The 24,226-nt window shown below is 43.3% G+C and overlaps 1 protein-coding gene across 1 annotated transcript in view; it reads right to left on the reverse strand.

The window, feature by feature from the left end:
* Window positions 1-24,226, reverse strand: part of LOC138453423 (CD109 antigen-like) — a 1,481,241-nt gene that overhangs the window by 1,199,850 nt on the left and 257,165 nt on the right. The window contains exon 7 of the mRNA XM_069606256.1: window positions 10,306-10,390. Coding sequence (XP_069462357.1) covers window positions 10,306-10,390 — 85 coding nt within the window. The remainder of the gene's footprint in view (window positions 1-10,305; window positions 10,391-24,226) is intronic.

Here is a 24,226-nt window from a genome sequence, read left to right on the forward strand (position 1 = left end):
GGTGTGGTTTCCCAAAGCACATGATGGAATTTCTGGTTTATCCACTTCCTCCAACTCAGGTTGCTCACAGAGGCACTACTCCTCCCAGTTTCTTCCAAGAGGAAGCCATTTATGATCCCCCCAATTTAACATTTGCCTGAGCCAAGGAAAGCTTATTGTTCTGTTTCCCTGCTCCCAGGTGCACCTCCCCTGATTCAATCAGAGAGGTGTAATCTCTTTTTGGTGGGAACAGCAGAAGGCAGCCAGGCCTGCGAATGCAGTGGCTGTGCAAGTTTCAACTCCTGTCGGGGGTAGTTGCCGGGCGGAATTCAATCTCTTCAAGCCAGGCTTCAGCTAAATGTCACTTTTGTTCCCAGTTTTCTTCATTCAAATCAAGATTACAATTTTTAAACATGCAGCTAGAACGCTGATTCTAAGTTCAAAACTATGACCTTTAAACAGTTGCAACCTATGTAAATCCAATTTCAGTTAAGCTGCTGACATCCACAGCTCAGCCAGTTTTGTTATAAACATTGCTTTAGTCTCTTCATCTTTCCAGATTTTGTATGCACACCAGACTACATTCTGTCAAATGTCTGCTGGTGTTCAGTGAGATTTTTGAATATCTTGCAATGTTTAAAATAGGCATTTTTAGCTTGCATTTCAGAGAAACGAAGGTGATTTCAAAGCGCTTTTTTTTTAGCTAACAGGCAGTGCTGTTTTTTCCTTTGGCACCACGTTTCACTCATGGCGCTTCTGGCCCATCATGCTCGCACTGGTGGGTGGCAGGTCAGGCGACCATTTTGTGTGTGTCTAAAACTGCACGGTTTTCCTGGATTCTGGTGCAAATGTGGGCTTTTCGGCCATCTTGGATTTTCTAAGCCCACAGCACCAATTTTTGCAGCATAATAGTTCAAACGTGGGTCAAGACACCCAACAGACCCCAGTCGTCTTGTATATACATCGTATTGATAGTGTTGTGTTGGTTTACTTAGTATTGCTGTGATTCTTTTGCTATGGTCTGAGTTACAAAGGCCTTGTAATAAATATGTCCATATTTTTGATATAACACCTGTCTGGGACTAATTTGTAAGTGTCCTTGCTTTGTGTGCTCATTGAGGTCTTTCAGTCACCCTCACCCCTCCTGAGACCTAGTCTTGACCGCCTGCTATAGCGACCTTGATTGGTCTGGCTTGTCCAGAGGTTACCCTGTTCCAAGAAACTAGGCTGGCGTTCTGAACCTCTGCCCACCAGGTCAGAGTTCAGAAATCCATCTTAACAGCCACCCGCTGCAACGTTATCGTCGTCGTCATGCCAGTATCTGTCCCTGCAGCCGTGTCCGGGTCTGGCGGGGGCGAGGGGGCCCGACGCAGGTGTGGAGGCTGTAATGGGGGCATCGGATGATGCTTCCTCTTCTTCACTGGCGGCCTGGGAGACCATTGGAATTGGCCCTTGTGAAATCCTCTTCTGGATCTCTGACACCAGGGTGTGGAGGGTTGATAGGATGTCCAGAGACATCTCTCGCCGGAGCTGGCATGATCAGAATACTAGGCCATGCACCATTGTCGCTGTCGTCCTCCTCTACCACGTCTCCTCATGGACCGTGCGTAAGGACTCCACGTCCTTGTCGTCTGTGGATAACATTTCCATGCCTTGTGCCATGGGACGGATCCTGATCCGGCCCCCCCCCCCCCCCTTTTTTTTTTTTTTTTTTTTTTTTTTTACACATGAAGGGTCTGGAACCGGGTTCTTTGACAGTGTCCCCTTCTCTGGTATGCCGGCAGACCATGTCAAAGTCACTATGGCTGCCTCGGGCCTCAGAGGGAGGCATACATTCAGAGCTGTGGGGGCTACCTTCTCAGGGTAGCAGCTGCCACTAGCTTTATCGTCATTGACAATTTATCCTGTGCCACCTGGGCCTTTTTGGGCAGTTGGGCCTTCTCCTCCGTCCGCGGCTTCTCTCGTAGTTTAGCCGGCTTGAACGATTTTCTCTTCGAGGAGGAGCTCGATTGCCGGCTGGCAATGGAGGGTGATGTCGACCGCGCCCTGTCTGCCGTGGGACCTGCTTCCGCGGCAACCCCAGTGGACCCAGACTTGCAGTACTTGGCCTTATCTTGGGGCCCCACCCATAAGGCGCCCTCACAGGACTTTGAAGAACACTCCTCAGACCGGCCAGCCCTGGGTGGGCGATGACCCTGCTCAGAGCACAGGGCAGAAGCCTTGGTGTTCAGCCATGCTGCCAGTCTAGCGTGCCTATCCTTTGTCGTCTTCTTGGAGCAGCCGCAGCATATCTCAGAATCTCCTTCCTAGTGGTTCAGATGCAGTAGAGGCATTGCAGGTGCTTGTCCTCCACAAACACATTTCGAAGCCCGCACTTGGTGCAGAACTTGAAGAGGGACCTTCCTTCCTTCTCCTCTGTCATGGTCGGAGGGCACGAAGTAGGTCTGATGACCTTCTGGAAACTTCAAAGATCTTTACCCTTCACAGATGCTGAAATTCACCGACAACAGATCCCCCCCTTTCTGCAGATGGAGAGAAGAGCACACAGGCTCTGTCGGAACAAAAATAAAACCTTTTTCCATGAAAAAACACGAAAAACATAGAAGTAGCTTGAAGATCAAACTCGAGGACTCCCAACACTGAAGCATGCTGTAAAAATCTGAAGATGGCTGCCAGAGGAGGGGCTTAGGGAGAGGACTGTCATTGGATGGGGGCAGTATGACCCAGAGGACAGTGATTGGTTTATGGGAGAAATACAGTTTGTAAGTGAAAGTGAAACTGTTTTTTTTTTTACCGAGGATATCCAGCCTGACGACAGGGAATATTCATGAGCATGTGAATCCATGCCAGACCCGATGCTGGAGAACTAAGATCACTCTGGGCAGAGATTCAAGAATGGAAAAGAGAGTAAATAAGGAACATACCACTGACAGAATTTCTGGCAGTGAGCCTGAAGGAAAAAGGCAATAATTGAAAAATTAGTGGTGACCCTAAAAGTAGTTCTTGATGATTGCAATTGGACACTGTGCCAGCAGCCAATTCGACGATAAAATATTAATATCTCCTGGAACACTCGGGGGCACTGCCATTTTGCTGCCCGAAAGCCTCATCATAAAATATGGTATGGCTGTGAAGTTTTCCAATTATAGGAAACTTGGCTTTGTCACAAAATACGGATAGACGGCTACACATTAAACCAGGAGGAGGCTGTATAGGGCCCAAAGGGGAGGCCGAAAGGAGGTTTGATTATTGGCCTAAGTAAGGTTAAAAATAAAGGAAAATAGATTAAATGTTATAGCAATTGAGATACAGCTGGTGGGAATGAAATTGCTTATATGTAATGTCTATGTCCCACCCCCGGGGTTGCTCTGGGTGCTGAAATACGTAACGCCATCTGTGTTGCCATTGCCGAATGGCGTACTGAGGCCAGTGAATATATGATCCTTATAGGTGGAGATATAAATGCCCACTGTATAGAAATGTTGACAGCAGTACCAACTGAAAATAAAAGAGTTAGGAACAACACTGCTATGCCATCAAGTCAACAAGGTAGACAATGACTAAAATGTACCAGAGAGTGGGGCCTAACAATGATTAACGGCAATGGCGACTCAGCAGGCGATACAAATCGAAATTGCACTTGGGAGGGACCCTCCGGAGTTGCTGTGTTAGATTATTTTTTTACTAACTCCGAACATTTTGATTGTGTAGAAAAATGTAAGTCTACATTTACCGAACACAGTGGTCATGCAGTGATTTCAGAAAAAATTAAGGTTGAAACAACCATATTCAGGCACAAGGAAATCAGGGATGTCCACATTAATTCAGGAAAACATTGAATAGTTTGATCCGATAAAAACTTAGCGGCAATGAGGCACCATTTGAACTAGTCAGAAGATTCAATGTGCCACGTTACCTATGGCCTAGAATTTTTACAAGCACAAGTTTCAATCCTTAAATTGTTTAGAGGGCAGAATATGGAGGAGGCTCTTGGGAATGGCTCAATGCATTCCCATCCAGGCGATACGCCTGGATTTAAAACTAACATCTATTAAGCGGTTGTTGTTTATGAAGTGTGGATTTCTATATTTCAATGTGAAAAAAAAAGCCTAAGTGTCCGGTATTTGCCATTCTAGGTAATGCCATGGAAAAGATCATTATGGCCAGCCTAACAGATTATAAAAACTCTTGTCTCGAATTATTTTAATGTGTAGAATGGCTACCAGAGTGGGAAAAGTTAGAACATCTGTTCATAAAGGAGTTTACGGAAAAACTGAAACTGTGGAATTGGGAACTCCCTGAAGAGAAGGCTCTTCCCATGTGGCCAGGGAGGTGAGGCCACAACCCGATAGTCCCCCTGGGTGTGGTACTCAGTGGGGGATCTCATGGGAAGGGATCTCCCATGAGACTAGGGACGACTATCCAGGAAGAACGCAGTATATTTCGAATCAATCCCTTTCACCTAACCCTCCTTTACCTTGCCATCTCATGTACATGTGTCATGTCCATAATAGTAGTACTGGGACGAAGAAGAGACAGCTCCACCTTAGAGAGAGCTCTCAGGAAAATATTGGGACGAGGAGGTGCAGAGGCATGATGAGCACTCCTCATAAAACGATTGAGCAGTCTAGTATTTCACAAATCCTTATTGTCCAAGGCCAATATAAAATAGAAGAGGGAAAACCAAGCAAGGAGTCCGACCTCCTAGGAGGATCTGTGAGCCTAGAGGACGTCTTGCATGGAGCAGATAGGATGCCGCTGACCGGGATGCGAGAACGGGAGAAAAGGCAGCGCTACCCTGTTTGCAGTATCTTGGCCGAGAGATCTGAAAGAGTGGGAGTCCGACAGAGTCGAGCAGTCGGACCGTACGATCGTGGAGAGACTCGCCACCCACCCAGCTCCAATATCTTCTGATCCACCACAGTAGTCGCACAAGCAGAGAGAGAGCACGAGAAGCTGAGCGGAGCAACAGAAGTGCTTGCAACTGGTGATCAAGACCAGACAGAGAGCCAAAAAGTACAAGAGCTGTTGGGGGAAGAAATGAGGGAAAGAGAAGCCCAGAAAACAGGGTCAGACCACGACATAACTTTAGATGCTACTGTAAGTAATCTGAAACTCGATAGTATCTGGCAGAGTAGTGAACTAGGTGGTTGCCGCAACAGAAGAAAAGGGTAATCACAACCACTCTTCCTAGTTGCAGCACTTGGCAAGGAAGTACACCAGGTCTGCCAACACGTGCCTGGGACCCACACCCAAAATAAGAAGCCTGAAAAGGTGCTTGGGGAAGGAGTCATTCCCCTAGCCTTCATGTATAATAACCAAAAACCTGAGAAGGGCCTGGGGAAGGGAGTCATTCCCCCAGCCTTCATGAACTGTGACCAAGAGCATGAGAAGGGGATGGGGAAGGGAGACTGTTAAGGATTTCAATCAGGCGATACACTCTGCTCCCGGCCTAGTGTACAGCACAATGGAAAAACTTATTTAATATATGGATTCAATTATTTGAAAGATGTACCACTCGTATCACACCCCTTACTTAAGAATACCCCAGGTTACGCTGGACCAGAAAACAGGGATTATTTATTTACTTAGTTAAGATCAAAAATATATATATTATATTCATAGGTAAACAACAATCACCCATGGGGTGACAGAACACTGAATAATATCTTTGGTAGACTAGGAATTGGTAATAAGCAAAACAAATGCAGCACAGAAAATAATACTTTTGTGTTGGTTCGGTTAACAGTTCCCCCTGCAACACTTCTTCACCCCCCAATAGGCAATGTAAAGAGATAAGAGGAGAGAGCAGGTATTCAGGAATGTACTGGTCAAACAGTGTCTCACTTCCCTCTTCCCCCTTTACACAGAAAGAGAAAAACAGAGTGGGCTTTTCAAATACTTAATTGCTCTAAATTCTTATGGGAGCCGCTTTGAATAGTTGCACGCAAACACAAGCAATGATTTAATGGAAAGAAAACATTTGAAATCTTAAAATCCAAGTTGGAAGCAGTTTAGAGTTATTTTACACGTGTAGAACATTTCTCAAAATGAAATTTGCGGCAAACTTTTCAGTGCGCGATATTCGTGATAACGGGAGAATCACACTGAATTGAATTGAAATGGGTTCTATGGATAGGTACAGATTTTATCTACAAGTAGGAGTTGAAATTATGTTCCCATCACAAAAACTGAGGGAGTTACAGAGGTTTTAGTGAAGGTCGTTTTTGTAAAATAGGCGCGAGAATTGAAAACAGGAATGCACTTTAAGCAAACAAAAATGACAAATGGGTTTGCTTACACTATATTAAAGACTACCAAAAAGTAAAATGCCACTCAGGAAGGTCATTTACGGCCGATCATAACAGTTCAGGTGTGATACTATGCTTTCTGTTTGGTTATTACTTTCTTAATCAATCAATGGGAAGTTAGAGTTTAAGAATACATGTGAGAAAAGAGTCTGTGCAAAGATAGTTCTGACAATACTGGTTCTAAATGAAAGATAGGATGAGCATAAGCTAGGGACAAGACTATGAAAAGTACATACGCTATATGACACAGTTCCTCCTATTTATATTCACTGGATATGTTTTTAAATGGGACCGTCAGGATTCTGGACCTATCAGGGACTCACAGCTGGGCACATCAGACTAGGCAAGGTCAGCAAGGCGCTCTGGTCACCGCACGGCACAGGACTGGACAGGATCTGCAATGCGCTCTGGTCTCAGCATGGCACAGGACTGGACGGGGATCTGCCCTTCTTGGTTCTGAGGGTTCTGAGGATTTTTTTAATTCAGCAGGCAAGCAGTAACAGCACAGCCCGGCTGTATTATGATGCTTCCCCTAGGCTTTTGGGGTTCTGTTCTAGAAATTGAGGCATAGCTGAGAATGGTTCAGCTATGCAATTGGTCTTTGCTTTGCTTTGTTTTTGGAGCCTGGAACATCGAAGATGTAGATTTCAGCATCAGGGTGCTCCGCCAGCATCAGGACGGTGAGTGGATCTGTCTGTCCCTATGTCTGGAGAGCAGTCTCTATTTATGCTATGAAATGACATCATAAAGGGGGTGTGTGGGTCGGCTTATTTAAGCTTGCCCCTTTGTGCTGGGATAGGGTCAATGCTTCATCTCTCACCTTGCAATTTGAGGGATTGGCTCAAGGCTGGGTGATGTCAGGTTTTATGATTTGTTTTTACAATCCTCAGAGACCTCCCTTTAGCCACTGGTCTCAAAATTGGTTTTTACTTTAAAAACACATTTCTACATTAGTCACTTTTATACAAATTACACATAGAGATGCCATATTTTACATAGCAGCTATTCCTCAAAACCCTTTTGCTGTGGGATCATGTCTCCCCTTTCCACAGAATTTTGCCCTTTTCGCTATGAACACACTTTCTGATTTTTCTGCAACTTTCCACAATTATGCGTGCTTAACATGGGGACATGCGTGTACATTTTCACAATTCTAACAGTCATGTATTTTGCGTAAAATCACATTTCTTGCCATTGCTTTCCAGAATATGTCACACGGTTTTGCCGCCTCTTAAAACGTGCAGCCAGAAATTAAATGAACAATTGTCATTTTTATATTTTTCACCATTTTGACTAGCAAGTTATAAGTCTTTTAAAAAGTATTCTTTGTTAATGTTCAGCCACAGATGGTTCTGCCTCTTTTTTGTCTCCCTGCAGTCCAGGAGCAGTCTCCTCCTTGTTTGTTCCTTATAAAGGCCATTTACGACCGTCTTCACACTTTGAGTTTCCTGACATTGTCATTGTTCCTTTTGCTTCTGTAGACTAGATTCTTTCCTACCCTGTAATTAACACTTCCCCGTGAGTTCCTGCTGATGGAAGGCCTTCCTTCTATGAGAAAAACCTGCTATTCCAGTTTTGTAGCTTCAGCCAGGTTTAATTTAATTGTTAAATTCTTTTGGCTTTTCCTTAGCACAAAACAAACTTGTATCAAATAACAAATAGAATTCTCACTCAAGATTTTAAACCTGTGTGATCAAAAACAACTATGATATGGGTTACCATCAATACAGGCCTCTTATATTGACAACATTTGACTTTCAGTTTATAACATGTTAAAGTTTAGTCAGGGAGGCCCCTGACAGCTGTCATCACCGACAGCCCTCTGCTGCACAGAGATTTTTTTTTCAGATCCACAGATAGGCCGCTTTTGCTGTGGAGATCTCTTTATGTTCTTAGCCTTTCAGGACCTTGTAAGTTCACTGCGATTCTTTAAACTAAGTGAATTGTAGCATCCAGCAAAAATTTTGAATATTTGGAAGGTGTTCTGTACTGGCATTCTGAAGTTTCAGCAGCAAAGAAAAGGTGATTTAAAGCAATATTGGAGTTTCATTTAGCAAAGCACTGCTTTTTCCTTCTGCACTCCACTTTCAATTGTTGTGGAGCCCAGTGACACATTTCAGTGGTGAGAGCCCTGTTACACCACCGACAACAGGTGTGGCAGATTGGGCAGCCATCTTTTTTGTGCGTTGAAAAGCGCGATTTTCAGGGGTTTTGGCACGCACAAAGGTTTTGCAGCCATTTTGGTGTTTCTGGCCCCACCATAACAGAGTGATGCAGCATAGCAGAGCAAAAGTGGGTCAATACATCCCACAATGCAATCCCTAGCCTTTGTGAACTGGCGTAAAGAGCCTGAGAAGGGTCCGGAGAAGGTAATCATTTCCCCTACTACAGTGAAACCGTGAAGCCAAGAAAAAACAGGGGAAGGAAGTCATGCGCCCTGGTGTTGTGTACTGTGAAGCCAAGCAGAAGAAAGCCAGGGGAAGGGAGTCGTTCCCCTGGCACTGTGAAAGTATTGGGAACAAGATACCTGGAGAAGGGAGACACTATATTCCATTGTCAGAATAAGGGAGCTATTCCTCTGGCCAAGAAGATCCACTACCTCTTTAGTATTAGTTACAAGTGTGAGGGGCAGAAGTAGGCATTTTGACACACGACAGTGGACTCTTCGTTTACTTGGACATTTTGACTGAATCCTTAGTTCCTTAGTTGAGGCAGGGAAACCCCTCCTAGAGATAGGTTTCCTCTTTATTTTGACAAAATAAAGGTTTATGGTAACAATTATGCCACCTGTGTGTCAGTCTCCTCCTTCTGCACCCTACTTACTCCCCCAATATAAATGATAAAAGAGATCCCATCTCACATACGAAACACAGTGAGGCAGTAGTCCAAGGCCTACAAGGAAGCCACCATCCATCAGTCTTGCCCTCTCGTCCATGGCACCCGCTTCCAGACTGAGAACAATTGGGGTGGTATTTTGATTGCAAAGGAACTCTACAGAAGAGCGAGGGAGGGCAAGCCATGCATTTTAACTCTTCTAGGAACGAGTGCCTGGCTCTTAGGGCTGATTCCCCTTTTCAATGCCTCACATTCCCGTTCACTATCCCTAGCTAACCACTGGACCAGCCTAAAGGGAGAGGAAGGGGAGGAGAATGGAGGGAATGGAACAGCTTAAAGGGAGAGGAAGGGGAAGAGAGTGGAGGGAATGGAGAATGGAACTAGAGCTACTCTAAATTAATTTAGACAAGTCCTCTCCAAAAGTGTCTTGTTCCCTTCCCTTTTTGAGAAAATGTTGCTGAACCTTGATTGTAGAATGTCAAGTACAACTGGCCAATTGATTTCGAAGCATTCATCTGTTGAACCAGGAAATGGTCATACTTTTAGTACAATAAGGCCAAACAGACCAGACTAACTGCATGCCTGCCACCGACCCCCCTCCAGCACCCCAGAATGGATGTGAGGCAGTACGTGTGATGCTACAGAATGGCATTAATAAATGGATCTTGATAGTGTAGATAAGGACGCCTGCCAGAAGGTAAGATATGTTATTCTTCTGCTCATATTATGGGCCGGAGGCAACCTATTTGGCAGATATCACAAAAGGAAGGCCCTTTCTGACTAATCAGAGTTAGTTACCTGGGTATTGAGTAACAGATCAAGGCAGAGTTACAGGTCTGAACTACTAAGCCATGACATTAGAAATAAATGCACAAGTCCTGCATTTTTCAGTGGCAAGGGATTGGCTACAATATGGCAGGTGTTAGGAGGAGCAGGAGTAAAATCAGACATTACATTTTGGCAGAACAGATAGTGAATGCGAGGAACCAATTCGCAGAAGCTACTGGTGAGAAAAACTTGATGTAAAAAATCCCAATGGCCGGTGTCTCAGAATTGGAAACTAATTTCATGTCACAATGTACATACATTGATGAGGGGGCATATACAAAGAGTAGACCAACTTCCTCCAGAAACAAGTCCAATCACACAATAGTATGTATTTTCTACATTACGCATTTACTTTGCAGTGATGGTCCCAGTCAATTCATTTTTGTTCATGGAATGATGCGTTGGTATTTCCAAAAGAACGTCAAACTTTGGTAAAACTGAAACAAATCAGACAGATGATAAATACCAAAAACCATACAATATATTTTATAAGCACAGGATTTTTTTTTTCACACTTCAACACAGTTAACACTTCGGATCCCCAGTATCAGTTTTGCAAACTTTTACTGCGTAGCACAAAGCTCATGAGGAGATCTTTGGTGGGCAAAATCATCTTTGAAATGAATACAAGATGACTACAATAAGGTTAGTTACTGATTATTAACTTAAATGAAGGCATGAGCAGCATTAATTGTGCAAACAAATGTCAGAGGCGGAAAATAGACAATGGTAAAAAAAAAAAAACTAAATGGGAGGGAAAGAATTTTGAATAACACGCTAGTTAAAACAAAGGACTTGCGCTTATTGCCTGTCCGCTTCAGCCATCTCTTCCCGGAATCTTTGTGATCTACCTTTTTAAACAACATTTTTAGTTTACAAATCTTTAAATAAAGCAAAAAGTGGCAATTTAAAAGGAATATGTATTTCTATGGTCACGGACATCGTATTATTTGTGTTTCTAAGGATTGTGCTTTATGTTTGTTTATAAAAGGGAATCGTTTTTCAAACGGAAACACTTAACACAGAGCAGAATTTGGAACAATCCTGAGTCTGCTGCTTTAGAATAGGGGAGGAGAAGTATGAAGGAAGTGAAATCAAATTTGAATAGTGGACATAATGCAGTATTACAGCCCAGGAGGGCCTGTAACATGTGTTATCGGCCCATACAGAGTTATGGACGCATAATGAGAATAAGTGATGATAACAACCGTCACAGCCCTCCCCAGGAATGTAATGCCATGAAAGTATGTCCAAAATCATAAACTAGTCCAAAAACTAGAGAAAACAGTCGGAGAAATTACTTGGAAACTTGCAGTGTGGAGTGCAATGGTGGAATATTGTCCAAGAAAGGAAGCAAGGGCCTTTACCATGAGCTGTGGGAAGGGAATACACATTACGGCCTGAGGAGGGAGCATTGTTGTAATTAGCAGCTGCATACCCCTACTACACATTTAACAGGCTCTGTTACATAACCACAACGCTCTTATTGGGGCTTTAACATGCCAGGCTGCTGGAAAAGAGGGGACAACCACCTGGGTCATGCGGCTAAGGAGCAGAAACTTGGCAGTGGAAGGAGAGACAGTGGAAAGGGGGCCCTAGGCTAGTGTAGGAGAGCAGCAGTCAAAGAAAGGTTGAAAGGTTGAAAAGTGTCAGGAAGGTCACAAGGGGTGTACAGTGGATATATTGTGAGGGCTCTGCTGATCACGAGGGCACAGAGACTACCCGAGAGAACAAGGATGAGGGGGTGTTGAGCAGATCACAACACAAATCACTGCAATGGAGTCAGGTTGAGGCATGGGCGGGATGCATGGCGGCCAGAGGAAAGGATGGGGTGCCAACTGACTAGAATGCTGGCTTAGATCAGTGGATAAAGCCTGTGTTCCTCGATCCCAGATTGGCTGGCATCATTTTAAGGCGAGGCTAATAGGACATGAACAATTCTGAGAGACAATGTCAGCATTAGCTACCTGCGAGGCATAGTTTTATATACAATATGAACAGGGGTGTGGTGGGGATGAGTGGGTTAGGCCGGGTGTCCTTCAAGGGAACAGAGATGAAGTTTAAAGTAGATTTACATACATCAAAGGCAGTGATGTGGTTTAATATTGGAGGTAGAGAGTTCAGTGGAGAACCGCAAGGAGAGAGAAGGAGCAGAGGCAAGAGGCACCAGAGCGGCTGGGTGAAGGAGAACCAGGAAAATGGAGTATCACACTTGAGAGAAGAATACAAGGTAGTAGTGGGTGATCAGAGATAGTCAGATTGCGTGGATTGGGTGGAGGGTAGTCTGTGAAATGATTTTTAGGAAGGTGCAAGTAATTTGAAGAGGGATCAGTGATGCATACAGAGCCAGTTGGCATGGAGACATGGAGTAGAGGTTCTATGCCTTTTGGTATTTCTGGATGAATTGACCTACCAATTGATTGATGTCCAGTTATCGTCATTGTAAGGTGACCAACATTTGAAAAAGAATATAGAAATGTTGTAATTGATCGTCACCCGGTGGCTGTCAAAACAAACATTTATATTATAGACTTTTTTTTAATTATTTTTCTTTTTTAAAGGATTGTGTGGAATAACTCACCTTACGCTTTTCTCACTTTTTGAGGGTCCCCAAACTTGCATTCCCTTCTGCTCCAGTTTCTTGTACCTAATACCTTACCCTGAACTCCTCTGAACCCCTGACTCCACTATTCCGCTGCCCCACTCCTTACCCCGCCTCATTCCTCTGTTTGCCTGCTTCACCTCCTACCTGTATCACCTAACCCCACGATTTAACCCCTCCCCCTTCTTCATAAACTGGCCAGTCAGTCTGATCAGTGCACCACCTTCACCAGGTGACCAGTCTATCCTGTTGACCAGTTTATGATGACCAGATTATGGCTTTCACCCCCACTGTGGGGGGTGGTCATGCCCGGTAAAGGCCTGCGAGCCCGAGCTAAGGTAGGCCCAAGTGAAGAGAGGACCTCAGTAAGGGCTCTGGGCTGTTACTGGCAATGGCCGCTCCCCACAGAGAGGGCGAAAGCCATATTCGCACCCCAGGGTTTATCCGGAGTGCAAATGTTTTTTTTGTCTTCCTCTGAAGATTAGCATCGCTTGTGCCACCAATCTTGAGAGGAATTAAATGCACACAAAAAAAGTTGCCAGCTGTCATAGGGCAATGAGACTATGGGCCTCATCAAGAGTTGGGTGGTAACCCTTACATGCGGCGGTAACTGTATTATCACCACATTTAAGGGCTGGCCCTATCAGGAGTCTGGCAGCATTACCCCCAGTTTTGAGCTGGGGTAAATACGAAGAAAAAAATTGCCAATTTTCGGCACAATTACCACCAGAATAATTAGCGCCAAAAAAGCCGATGGGGTCCAATGGACCAAATCGGGAGTTACTGCTACTGCAGAACCCGTGATCTGCCAGACCGGTTGGCGGTTATGCTATTTGCCCGGGCGGTATCCAGGCAGTAATATCGGCAGGATACCGGCCAATTCGTGATGAGGCCCAAAGTCCCATTTCCACGGCAGCTGGAGTGGCAGGTGTGCCGGTCCAGAGCCTAAAGCTCTGGGCCCAGGGCTCAAGTCGAGGGTACACGCGGGGGGACGGAGTCCCCCCACTTTATTCAGAGGGTGGACTCAGTCCCCCCCCAGCTGAAAGAGAAACCTTGGATGTCCTCTTGGAATTTATCAATTAAAGCAGACCTCGGGGATCAGCCTGCAGTCGTCAGGTTGTAGGCCGGACACTTCACCACTGCACTGTATAACCTGATCAAAAACAACAAACAACTAAACGTGAAATGTCCCATGTCGGTACTGCAAGTCCCAGGGAAAACAATTGTATTTGTTCTTGGAGTTCAAAACATGCACACATTTTAATGTTTTCAAAAACACTATTAGAAGAAAATATCCTCTCTCGGTTTTGTGTGTGTTGAGTTTATGAAAGGCAAATGCCATTTGTCCTGTTCAATTTGGGTGGTTATGCAAAGCCAATTTAATGAAATGTGCATATTTCACCTTGATATGCTCATTCCTGGTGACGTCACATCCCATTGCGTTTGCTGATGAGTCCCCCCCACTTACATTTTTAGGACTTGACGCCTGTCTGGGCCTGTAGGTAAGTGGGGAAGGAGAGGGTGAGCAAGAGGTTTGGTTGGGGGGGAGAGGTCAGTAGGCAACAGGGAGAGGCTTCCTGTTGCCTCTCCACATTCAAAAAGAAAATGGTGCCATCCGGGGAAGGGCCTTGGGTGGCTGGAGACAGAGGGAGAAGAATGTATATTCTTGCCAGCTCTTCCAGCCACCTTATTGGCTCAGCGATCTTCCCCAGGTGCGAATGCCCCAACTATCAGTGGTAGTCAATCAGGTGACCAAATACTGGAGTAGAGAGGGAGAGAAGCAGGGAATATTATACAGAGCGTGAGTTGCAAAGTTGACGATGTTGTTAATGTGTTAAAGGAGTTCAGATGAAGGCTTAGAAGAAGGCTACAGCAGTAGTATGGTTGATTAATACAAGGGTCGAAATACGCACTTTAGGAGGTCATTTCTTAAAAAGATTAAATTTCATGCATTGGACCAATAACGGTTGCACGTACGGATTTGTTGGGTCCCCTTCATGCATTCTTAGACATTCAAAAGCAGAGTGTAAACGCATAGAGTTAAAAAAAAAGGTGAAATTGCCTTTACTCTTCACTTTTGCTCTACGCTCTGTGAGAAGTAAAATGCTACCTGCAAATTAATGTATTCCAATTGAATCTGCCTGCCATTTCCCAGGTATAAATGTGTGGTGTACTCTATTGGGATCCTTTGCATGCATGAACATCTCCTGCAGGCGTAAAATCGTGTGCTCTTCCAAGATGGAGGAGGAAAACAAGGCAGAGATGTAAACCCGGCTTTTCTGCCCCCCATGCCTTGGAACAGCAAAACAATGGAGCAGATCAATAAATGGTCTCATAAAAGTAACACATCGCGCTGTTACACCTCAATGAAATGACAAAAATGACCCCTTAGACTATTGGAAGGTGAAAAGAGAGACAGGTTTCTGGATATGCTCTGTTTAATCATAATACAAAGGCTGTCATTTCCCATTACTTTTTAATATATTGGCAATACTAATTAAACAGCAATCATTTCATCAAAAGAATCTTAAAAAACGAAATTCACTACTCATTTGTTTCTATTATTCATGAAAGGCTCCATAGAAGCGTATGGCACATTCAACAGGTGTCATTCCTTCCCGACTGATAAAAAAAATATATATAATATGAAGCAACTCTAACATTTTGCAATTGGAAAATCACATGGCTATCGTTCAGTTGATGACATATTTATTCTTCAAATTGTTCATAATTGTAGTGTCCTGTCCTGTTTCTGTGTCCATATTTGGGACAGGATACGCGTGACAAGATACATGTAACAGGATAAGGAGAGGGCAGTAAGAATTAGGTACGTGTTGAATAAAGAAGCCGTTACCTGCCCCCTGGTGTGGTCTCTCCTTGGGTCTATATGCTGGTTTGGCTGTATGGAGATATGATACCCTCACCAACATAACACTGGTGACGAAGGATAAAGGCAATGCAAGCCTACCACTGCTGCAACCTCAACGTGGCGCCTGCACCATGCAATGTCGATGCGCTGTAGACTGCCACCTCATTGCAAGAATGGCAACGAAGTACTGGGCCCAAGTGAGCTCTACCAGACAATCCAGAGCTCAGTGCCGTCTCGAGACTCAACGGACCTTACTGAAGGGGCCGAGTGATTTGCCTCATGGCACCCGGCCGACAGCCCGTTTTAGGCAAGGTTCCGCCGAGCACTACGACGGTAGTGAGGACTGTCTGCCCGTGCCAGCAGCAGATCCCTGCACTGCTCATTGCCAACAGGTCAGAAAAAAGAAAAACGGAGAATCAAGAATAACACCAAATAAGGGAAGACGCATCAAAAGAACATTAAGAAGAGCAGAACAGTACCACCTACATAGCGAAGTAGATGACAAGTGCGATCCAGCATATGGGACCCTCATACCGAAGATAGTGTGCTCACACGCTGAATACTCACGCCAAGTGCCTGTCATCCAAGTCTCACCATGCCTGAAGGTGAGTCTTTTGTGGCCACTCCATCGCCATTTTCGTCCGCAACACCCAGCAAGCCACCGTTTGACATAGACACAAGCAGTCTCGGACCAAGATGGGCCAGGTGGCTCAAAGATATTTACGTTTACTTGCACGCAATGGGCGTACGTGAAGACAGAAGGCTGAGGGGCATACAATGCATTCCCTAGGGTTCATGGTATGAGATATCCTGTATGAAATGCTAGAAGAAGCCACAAATACGTTCACGGGGGTAATTGACTCCCTCAACACCTATTTTAATCAACATAGGAAAACTGATTATGAAAGGCACTTCTTTCACACAACCACCCAAACGAAGGGCTAAACCCTGGATACATTTGTCATGAGCCTGCAGAAAAGAGTCAATATCGTGATGTGATTACTATTCCATGGAAGGAGCTTTTCAGTCGCAGATAATAGCGGGCTGCGAGTCATCAACATTTTGGAAGACTTTACTACAAAAATGAGATCACTAGAAGAAATAATAATGCTGGCTCATGGCTATCGACATGCAGGCGGAAACCATGCAAAAGATCAAATCTCACAGACAACCCCAGCGCCAATATGCCAGATACAGTGAGCAGGAAAACAAGCTAAGGAAGAACAGATGCAGATAATTCCATAAGGAAGGTTTTGGTTCAGGCAGAATGTGGATGTATGTCAAAGTCTAAATTGACAAAAACTGGTACTTTTCCATGTCTATCATGTAAACATTTTAACAATGTGATTAAAGGTTCCTCGATCAGGCATCCTTATACGGGCAAGGAGATTAAGTTGTCATACTCAACATATGACTCTTCAAATGCAATTTATGCTCTCAAAAGACCTTGTGGCCTCTATTACATTGGATTGACTACCAGGAAAGCAAGACTCCGGCGGACTAAGCATAAGTCACAGATACGGCCAAGGAACCTGCGATCACAAGTGGTGGTGCACTTTGAAGAACGATGACACACAGTAGCACAATTGAACTTTGTGATCCTTGAACAAGTCTCTCTTCCAAAAAGGGTAGCAAAATTGTCAAGCTACTTCACAAAAGCAGAACCTACTGGGTTGAAACGCTGTCCTCTGTGAGGGGTCAGAAATGTGAGGTGGACCACGTTGTAGGGTTTTCTTAATAAATGTAATTTTATTTGAATATAAGGTTGGATGAACGCCTCACTATCCCTACCCTAACACAGGTTGCCCCGCCTAAAATAAACTAAAGGAAACACTAACAAAAGAGATCTGTCTCTCACACCCCAACATATAACAAATAAACAAGGAAATACATGGCATTTCAAAACAATTACTCAAGTTCATACAGTAACCAAAGTCTCTCTTCAGAATCTGGGCGAACTCCGCTTCCCCTGGTTTTAAAAAGTGATTCTGCTCCACCATTCAAAAAAAGAACATAAGGAAATCCTGATTAGCAACTAAGTTCTAATATGGTCTGACATAAAGTCAACTTGTAAACAAAAGGTTCCAACACATGGATCATATGTTTCTTTGTCTTTCTTTCTTGTTTTGAGACCTTCAATAGTAACAATGTTTATATTGGTCAGGATGATTTGCCACTTTAACAATTCCAGAAAATATTGCTTTTCTACAACAGTATTGCTTGGCTCTTCCTCCTGCACTACTAAAACTTGTAATATCTCTACGAAGACCACCTTGTAGCACTCCTCCAAGTTCCACTTGACGGCTTCCTTGCCAGGCCTACAATCTCCAAACGTGTGTCATTCGGGTTTAGACCCCTGCCCGAACAACTTTCCACAATCACAAATGCTTTCTATGGTCACTGTCAACATTGTCAACTGAGTAAAGGTTACAAACGCTTCACAGCACTCAACAAAGGACAGCTTCAAGATTTTCAAAACCTTTTTGGTGAAGACAAGATTCACATTGATACTCTCCAACACGTTTCTGAAAATTATGTCCCTTTCCTTCTGGACACCTGTCCTCAGAAGGGCAGTGTTTCAGCCACTCTTGTTTTCCCACTTCACAAACAACCAAGGACTGACAGGGATAGGATCTACTTCTACCTGTGCACAAGCTGTAGGTATCCCAAAGTGTATTGACCTACCAAGTTCCCATCCCTTGCATTAGCCCCCTTCTCTTGTTTGCAATTTGGGCCAGATAGTGTTTGTCTTATTTCCAGCCTCTCATGGCTTGGGCAATGCTCAACCCTCAACAACATCGCCACCATAGGTGGTTGGGTTTTCCACAAACTCCCACTTTAAAGATTACAGTCAATTGGCTGTTTTCCCCTACCTAGTTTTACAACAATAGCTTGGGACCTTTTTTCATTCTTATGTGCGTGCTGTCTCCATTTCATGTCGGTATTCAGCATGCGACTTACTTTCATCCATACGCGAGTGCCATTTTGCACTCGTTCTACTACTACGCAAGTGTCTCTCTTTCGCACGCCTGCCTCCAGCCTGCAAGCAGAAACAGAGCGCCCGGGGGGTCACTCACTGGTCTCGAAGTCTGCCTCGGTTCCCTTCATGCTCCACAGGACTTCTGCTGCTCTGGCTCTTCACGATCCGGCAAACCGTTTCGGTAAGCCTGCTCTAGTTTGCGACACTTCCAGTTGAAGTTCTCTTGCTCTGCAGGCTCCCTGATGGACACCAGCCACCAGAGACGGCCTTGAGGCTCACAGGAGTTTTCTGGGGCTACGGACCCTTGCAGGACCAGCAGCTGAAATCTGCCCTGCAATGGTCCTGGCATCCTCTGTCTCCTCCAGCTTCTGTCTGGGCTGCCAACTCAAACGACATGCCTTCTGCTTCGGACTTCCTCTGCTCTTCGCCAGCAGGGCCAACTCCTTCTCTATGGCCTGAAGCTGAGGGGGCTTTTTAAGACCCCAGTCTCCCTCAGTTGTGGGTCATCTACACTAATGAACTGACCACCCTTGCAACATGGTGCCTCTTCACCCCTCTTCCTAGTCTCAGTACTTCTGGAATTCTGGGACTTAAAGTACCTAAAGGAAAACACTTGTTTTCTTTCTTCTGTTGTTCTGCAATCAAACCCCAATTTGTTCCTTATAACATTCTTTAAAGGAACTTTGGAGATAGATAGAGAGGAGTGATTCTCTGTCTTCAGAGTTCTGCATTGGGGCGTGTTTGGGTTAATAATATGATATCTGAATCCTTTCAACTCAGCAGAGGTACGTGACAGGGATGTCTGTCCTTTGTCACCTTTTTTATTTAATATTGCATTGGACCCTTAGTAGCGTTGATAAGGTATGAAAAGAGTATATGTGATTTAAATTTTGGGACAAAGGAAGTGAAAGTACTTTCTTATGCGGATGATATGGTAGTGGTACTCTCTAATCCTTAAAAGAGTAGTTTGGTTTTTAAAGGAGGTACTTGAAAGTGTGGGCAGATATTCAGGTTACAAAATCAACTGGGATAAAACAGATGTGTTCCCACTTTCAACTGCATTTAGAAGAGGGGATTTTGTAGGATGGAACTGCCGGTGGTCTGAGGTGTATGTGAAATATTTGGGGATTTTTCTGATCAAGGATATGCGGAATATTGTTCAGTTTAATGTAACTAAGTTGTTGGATACCCTTCTCAGAGATATCAGGAGGTGGTCAAGATTAGATTTAGGGATTTGGGCAAACATTAATACCACCAAAATGTCACTACTACCGAAGATTTTGTATGTCATGCAATCGATCCCTCTGAATTTTTCTAAAAAATTGATTAAAGATCTTGATTGGGCTTTTCTGGATTTTCTTTGGGGTGACAAGAAGGCTCCTAAGATTCCGAAATACATTTTGCTACGGGTTACTATGGAAGGGGGTTTTTGATATCCGGATCTGGGAAAGTATTACAGGGGGTTTATTGTGAAGAAAGCAGCTCTATAAGCAAATGTAGAATTGAAGGAAGAACCGGTTTGTTTAACTATTGAAAGGGAGGCTTTGTTGCCATTCCGTCTGGGGAATATTTTTTCAATGGGGAGATTGCCTAAAAGGTCTACTAAGTTGCCGACTATTAAGGTGACTAGGGACTTGATGTCATGGTGGATACTTAATTTTGATGGGAATGTTTTTATGAATCTTAATTCGTCAATTTGGTATAATCCTGCTTTACAAATGGGTAACAGACTTTTGTACTGGCATAGCTGGGTGTCGAAAGGTATATTGTCATTGGGTGATTTATTGCTGGATGGGAATTTGTTATCCTTTGAGGAGCTTCAGGAGGGGTTCCATTTAAGTGACAGGGAGAGGATTAGATTTAAGAAATTAGTGGATTTAATGAATCAGGTATTCAATATGTTGTCTATACCTTTGGAGAAGGAGCGGTCGGGTTGGAACATGTTTAGCTTGTCTATACTTAATGTATCTACTTTTTTGAAACTTATGCGAGAGGATAATCAGGTGATGGAGTCTTGGGACAAATTGAAAGAGAAATAGGAATTGGATTTAGGTTGTGTGATTAATGATGATACTTGGGGTTATGTATGGAGGGTTGGCTACAGTAGCAAAATGGATCTTAGGTTGCGACTTATTCATCAGAAGGTTTTGGGGAGGTTATATTGGACACCGGTGAGAATGTCTACTTTAGGTTTATTGACTGGGGATCTCTGTTGGGGGTGTGGGAAAGAGAAGGGAACATTGATCCATATGTTGTGGAATTGTTCAAGGGTGTTGACCTTTTGGCGAGAAGTATTGGATAAATTGGATGTTACTTTGTCAATCTCATTTCCAAGGAATCAATTCAAGTTTTGTTATTCGCAAAAAGTGGGCGATGTTTGAAGGCTTGCTTGTGTGGGGCTTGGATAGATAAGGTTTTGGTGATAGCTGTAAAACAGATTTTGAAGGTGTAGAAATCCAGGAAGAAACCAATAGTTGAAGAATAGATTAATGGTGTGATTGGGTTATCTGACTTTGAATTGGTAATGTTTCGAAAGTAGGATAAAGAGGAGAACTGGTCGCTATCGAAGTCCTTTGTTGATTTATATGGTAGTGGAGTGCATAATGCTGGTTGCGATGAATAAGTTGTTTAATGGGTTGATAATGTTGATAGTGTTTTTTTTTTGTCTTGTTCATTTTCTGTCTTGTTCATTCATCTATGTGTTGTCGGAGCTAGATCGATTTTGTACATTGTATCTCTGCAATTTTGACTAATGTGTGGTGTTATGTTTAAAGCTTACAGTTTGTATTACTGTTGTTGCGATGAATAAGTTGTTTAATGGGTTGATAATGTTGAGTGTTTTTCTTTTGTCTTGTTCATTTTCTGTCTTGTTCATTCATCTATGTGTTGTCGGAGCTAGATCGATTTTGTACATTGTATCTCTGCAATTTTGACTAATGTGTGGTGTTATGTTTAAAGCTTACAGTTTGTATTACTGTATTAATTTCCTTGCATTTATAAGTTATTTGTATCTGTAATATCAATAAAGAATATGTTAAAAAAAGTTCCATTACAGATTAAATGAAACATATACAAAGAAAAGATTGTTTACATATCCAAATTATGCAGGTAGGTGGAGCAGAGAGGAAACAGACAAGGTGTAATCTCATTAAGTTGTTCACACAAAATTTCCTCTACATGGATCGTTGTCAAATTTAGAATCAAACAGTGCTCATTAGCCCCTGCTCAATAAACCTCAGTGATTTAAGTAGAACTGAGTGTTTTAATAACATTGGAGTGATTGCGTGGCACCTCGTATAGTCCTTGCCAGTTCATATTGACATTTATGACAACAGACGAGTGAGTGGGCCACATAGGGTGAGTCAAAAAATATTGACAACATGATTAAAAATATTGACAACATAATTAAGAAACATTTCTCAGTACTCCCATCATATATCATGGACAGCACGCAAGTCCTTCAGCTGTTGTCTGATGTAGAATGGCAGGAGTGCTATCAATTAGCAACACTGCACGTTACAGTTTTATATACATCAATCAACTATGATCTGGCATTAAGGCCATTGACCACACCTATCAAGATTATTCGGCATCATATCGACTGCATGTAAAGATGCTCAAGGATTTCCTGAAATTTAAACTTGAGAATAATGTCCTTCTGTTTGCAGATTCATATTATGTTCAAACAAAAGGTGGTGCTATGGGAGCTAAATAGGCTCCCTCATTAGCAAACCTGTTTATGGCTGAGTTAACAATTGCATGGACTGAGCGAAGACGAATTTAAAAACATCATCACACGGAGGCGCGTTATCAACAATATTTTCATGATATGGCATGGCGAAGTAGGAAGGTTTGCAGAATTCATAGAATGTTTGAACAACAACAATTTTGGCATCAAACTAACCGCCCATTGTGATAACTCCCAAATTGACTCCCTTGACCTCAACATCTATATATCAGAGTGGAGACGGAGGTCAATTCAACTTTACATGCGGGCAGCTGCCACGGTAAGACAACTATTCACAACATACGTGTGGGTGAGTTCTACAGAGCACGCCGTAATTGTAGCAAAGATCACACTTTCGCTAATGAATGCAATTTACTGACTGACAGATTCCATGAGAGGGGGTACCCGAATAATGTCACCAACAAAGCACAAAACAGAATTAGACATCAGGGAAGATCCAACATGCTCAAAATGTACTCCTCAAGTAGTGAAGGAATGCTGCAAATTGACATTATTATGAGATATTCTAAAGATGCACACATATTGTACAAAATAGTGCAAATGCACTGGAATATTTTACTCATGGACTCAGACTTTAGCCCCTATTTGGATAAGAAAAAGAAATGTGCGTTCACCAGGGCACCACCCCTCAGGAACACGCTTTGCCCATCATTTCTGGATACCAGTAGAACAAGCGGAAATTACTGCTTAAGGCAAATGCCAGGTTTTTACAAATGTGGCACATGTAGTATGTGCAGGTGTGCACACCCAGACTGTTGGGAGTACACTGACACAGGGGGCAAAACCAACAACATGAAAGAATTTATCAATTGCAAGCCAAATTTCGTGGTGTATGCTATCATTTGCATTTGCAGGAACTGTATGCAGGTAGTACCATTAGACAACTATGAATAAAGATCAGGGAACATACGGCAAGTTTGACCAACCAAGATCATCAACTACCATTAGCAACCCATTGGCAAGAATGCCGCCAGATGGCTGACAAGAAAGATCTGAGATGTATAGGCCTCATGAGGGCTCTACTGAACAGAAGAGCCGGGATTTAAAACTAAAACTCCACCAAATGGAATCGAGATGTATGTTACTTACGGTGAATGAAATTTGGGCATAACTCTGAGCATGAAATGAATGTATTTTATTAAAATAAGTTAATGAACCTGTATATGCATATGCTGATGACTCAGGACATACCATTTGGAGTCTTGCATCCAAGCACCTCACTAGACTTACGTAACAACATAAAAGAATGTGCATTATGCAATTGTTAACACTCAGATACTAAATATGAGGAACATTGCCCAAGCTGGTAAGCCTGAATATTAGGATACATTATTGTTAGTTTCACTATGCTCATGGATAGACAGCAATATGTGATTGCAAGCCGCGAACAATGTAAACAACATGCAGCACACCAAGGTGACGTCACACGCCATTGCGTGTGACATCATGCGCTGAACAGCCTAAATATAAATAGGAATCTAAAACGTCGCCAGCGTGCCGAAAATGAACGTGGTGCCTGGGAACCATTCGGATGAATTCTTTTACACCTACTAAGATAAGGAACTTTTTGGGGGGGGGGGAGACCCAACCACATTAAGTTCATGGGTATTGCTAAATAGAAAGATAAGCAATTCTGGGTATGTGATATTACAATGTCAAACCAATACAGTGTGGTGAATCATGTTACATTAACAATGGGGTATCCATTTTTACAGGATTGAGACTTGATAATCAGAACTCTCTGAACATAGTTTTTGACCAGTGATGTACGATACAAGACACCAATAGGTAAGCGTCAACCTGTTCCACTTGGGCTTTTATGAAAGACATAATATTACAGTGCCCATGTTTTTAGAATTTCCAGTGCAACTTATTTACTTTGCATCATGTAGAGTGGAAGCTGTCATACGAATTTGAGTAGATATACAAATGAATGAATTGGGGCCATAGGATATTAGAGCATCACTAATCAGGGGTAAGTGACCACACCTTGGTACTAGACAGGACAAAGACGCAGATACAAATAAGGACCTAACTTTTACTTTAATTATACCAACAGATACCTACACTCAGA

Source organism: Ambystoma mexicanum, chromosome 4p, assembly GCF_040938575.1.
Source record: "Ambystoma mexicanum isolate Mex_15411 chromosome 4p, UKY_AmexF1_1, whole genome shotgun sequence".
NCBI lineage: Eukaryota > Metazoa > Chordata > Amphibia > Caudata > Ambystomatidae > Ambystoma > Ambystoma mexicanum.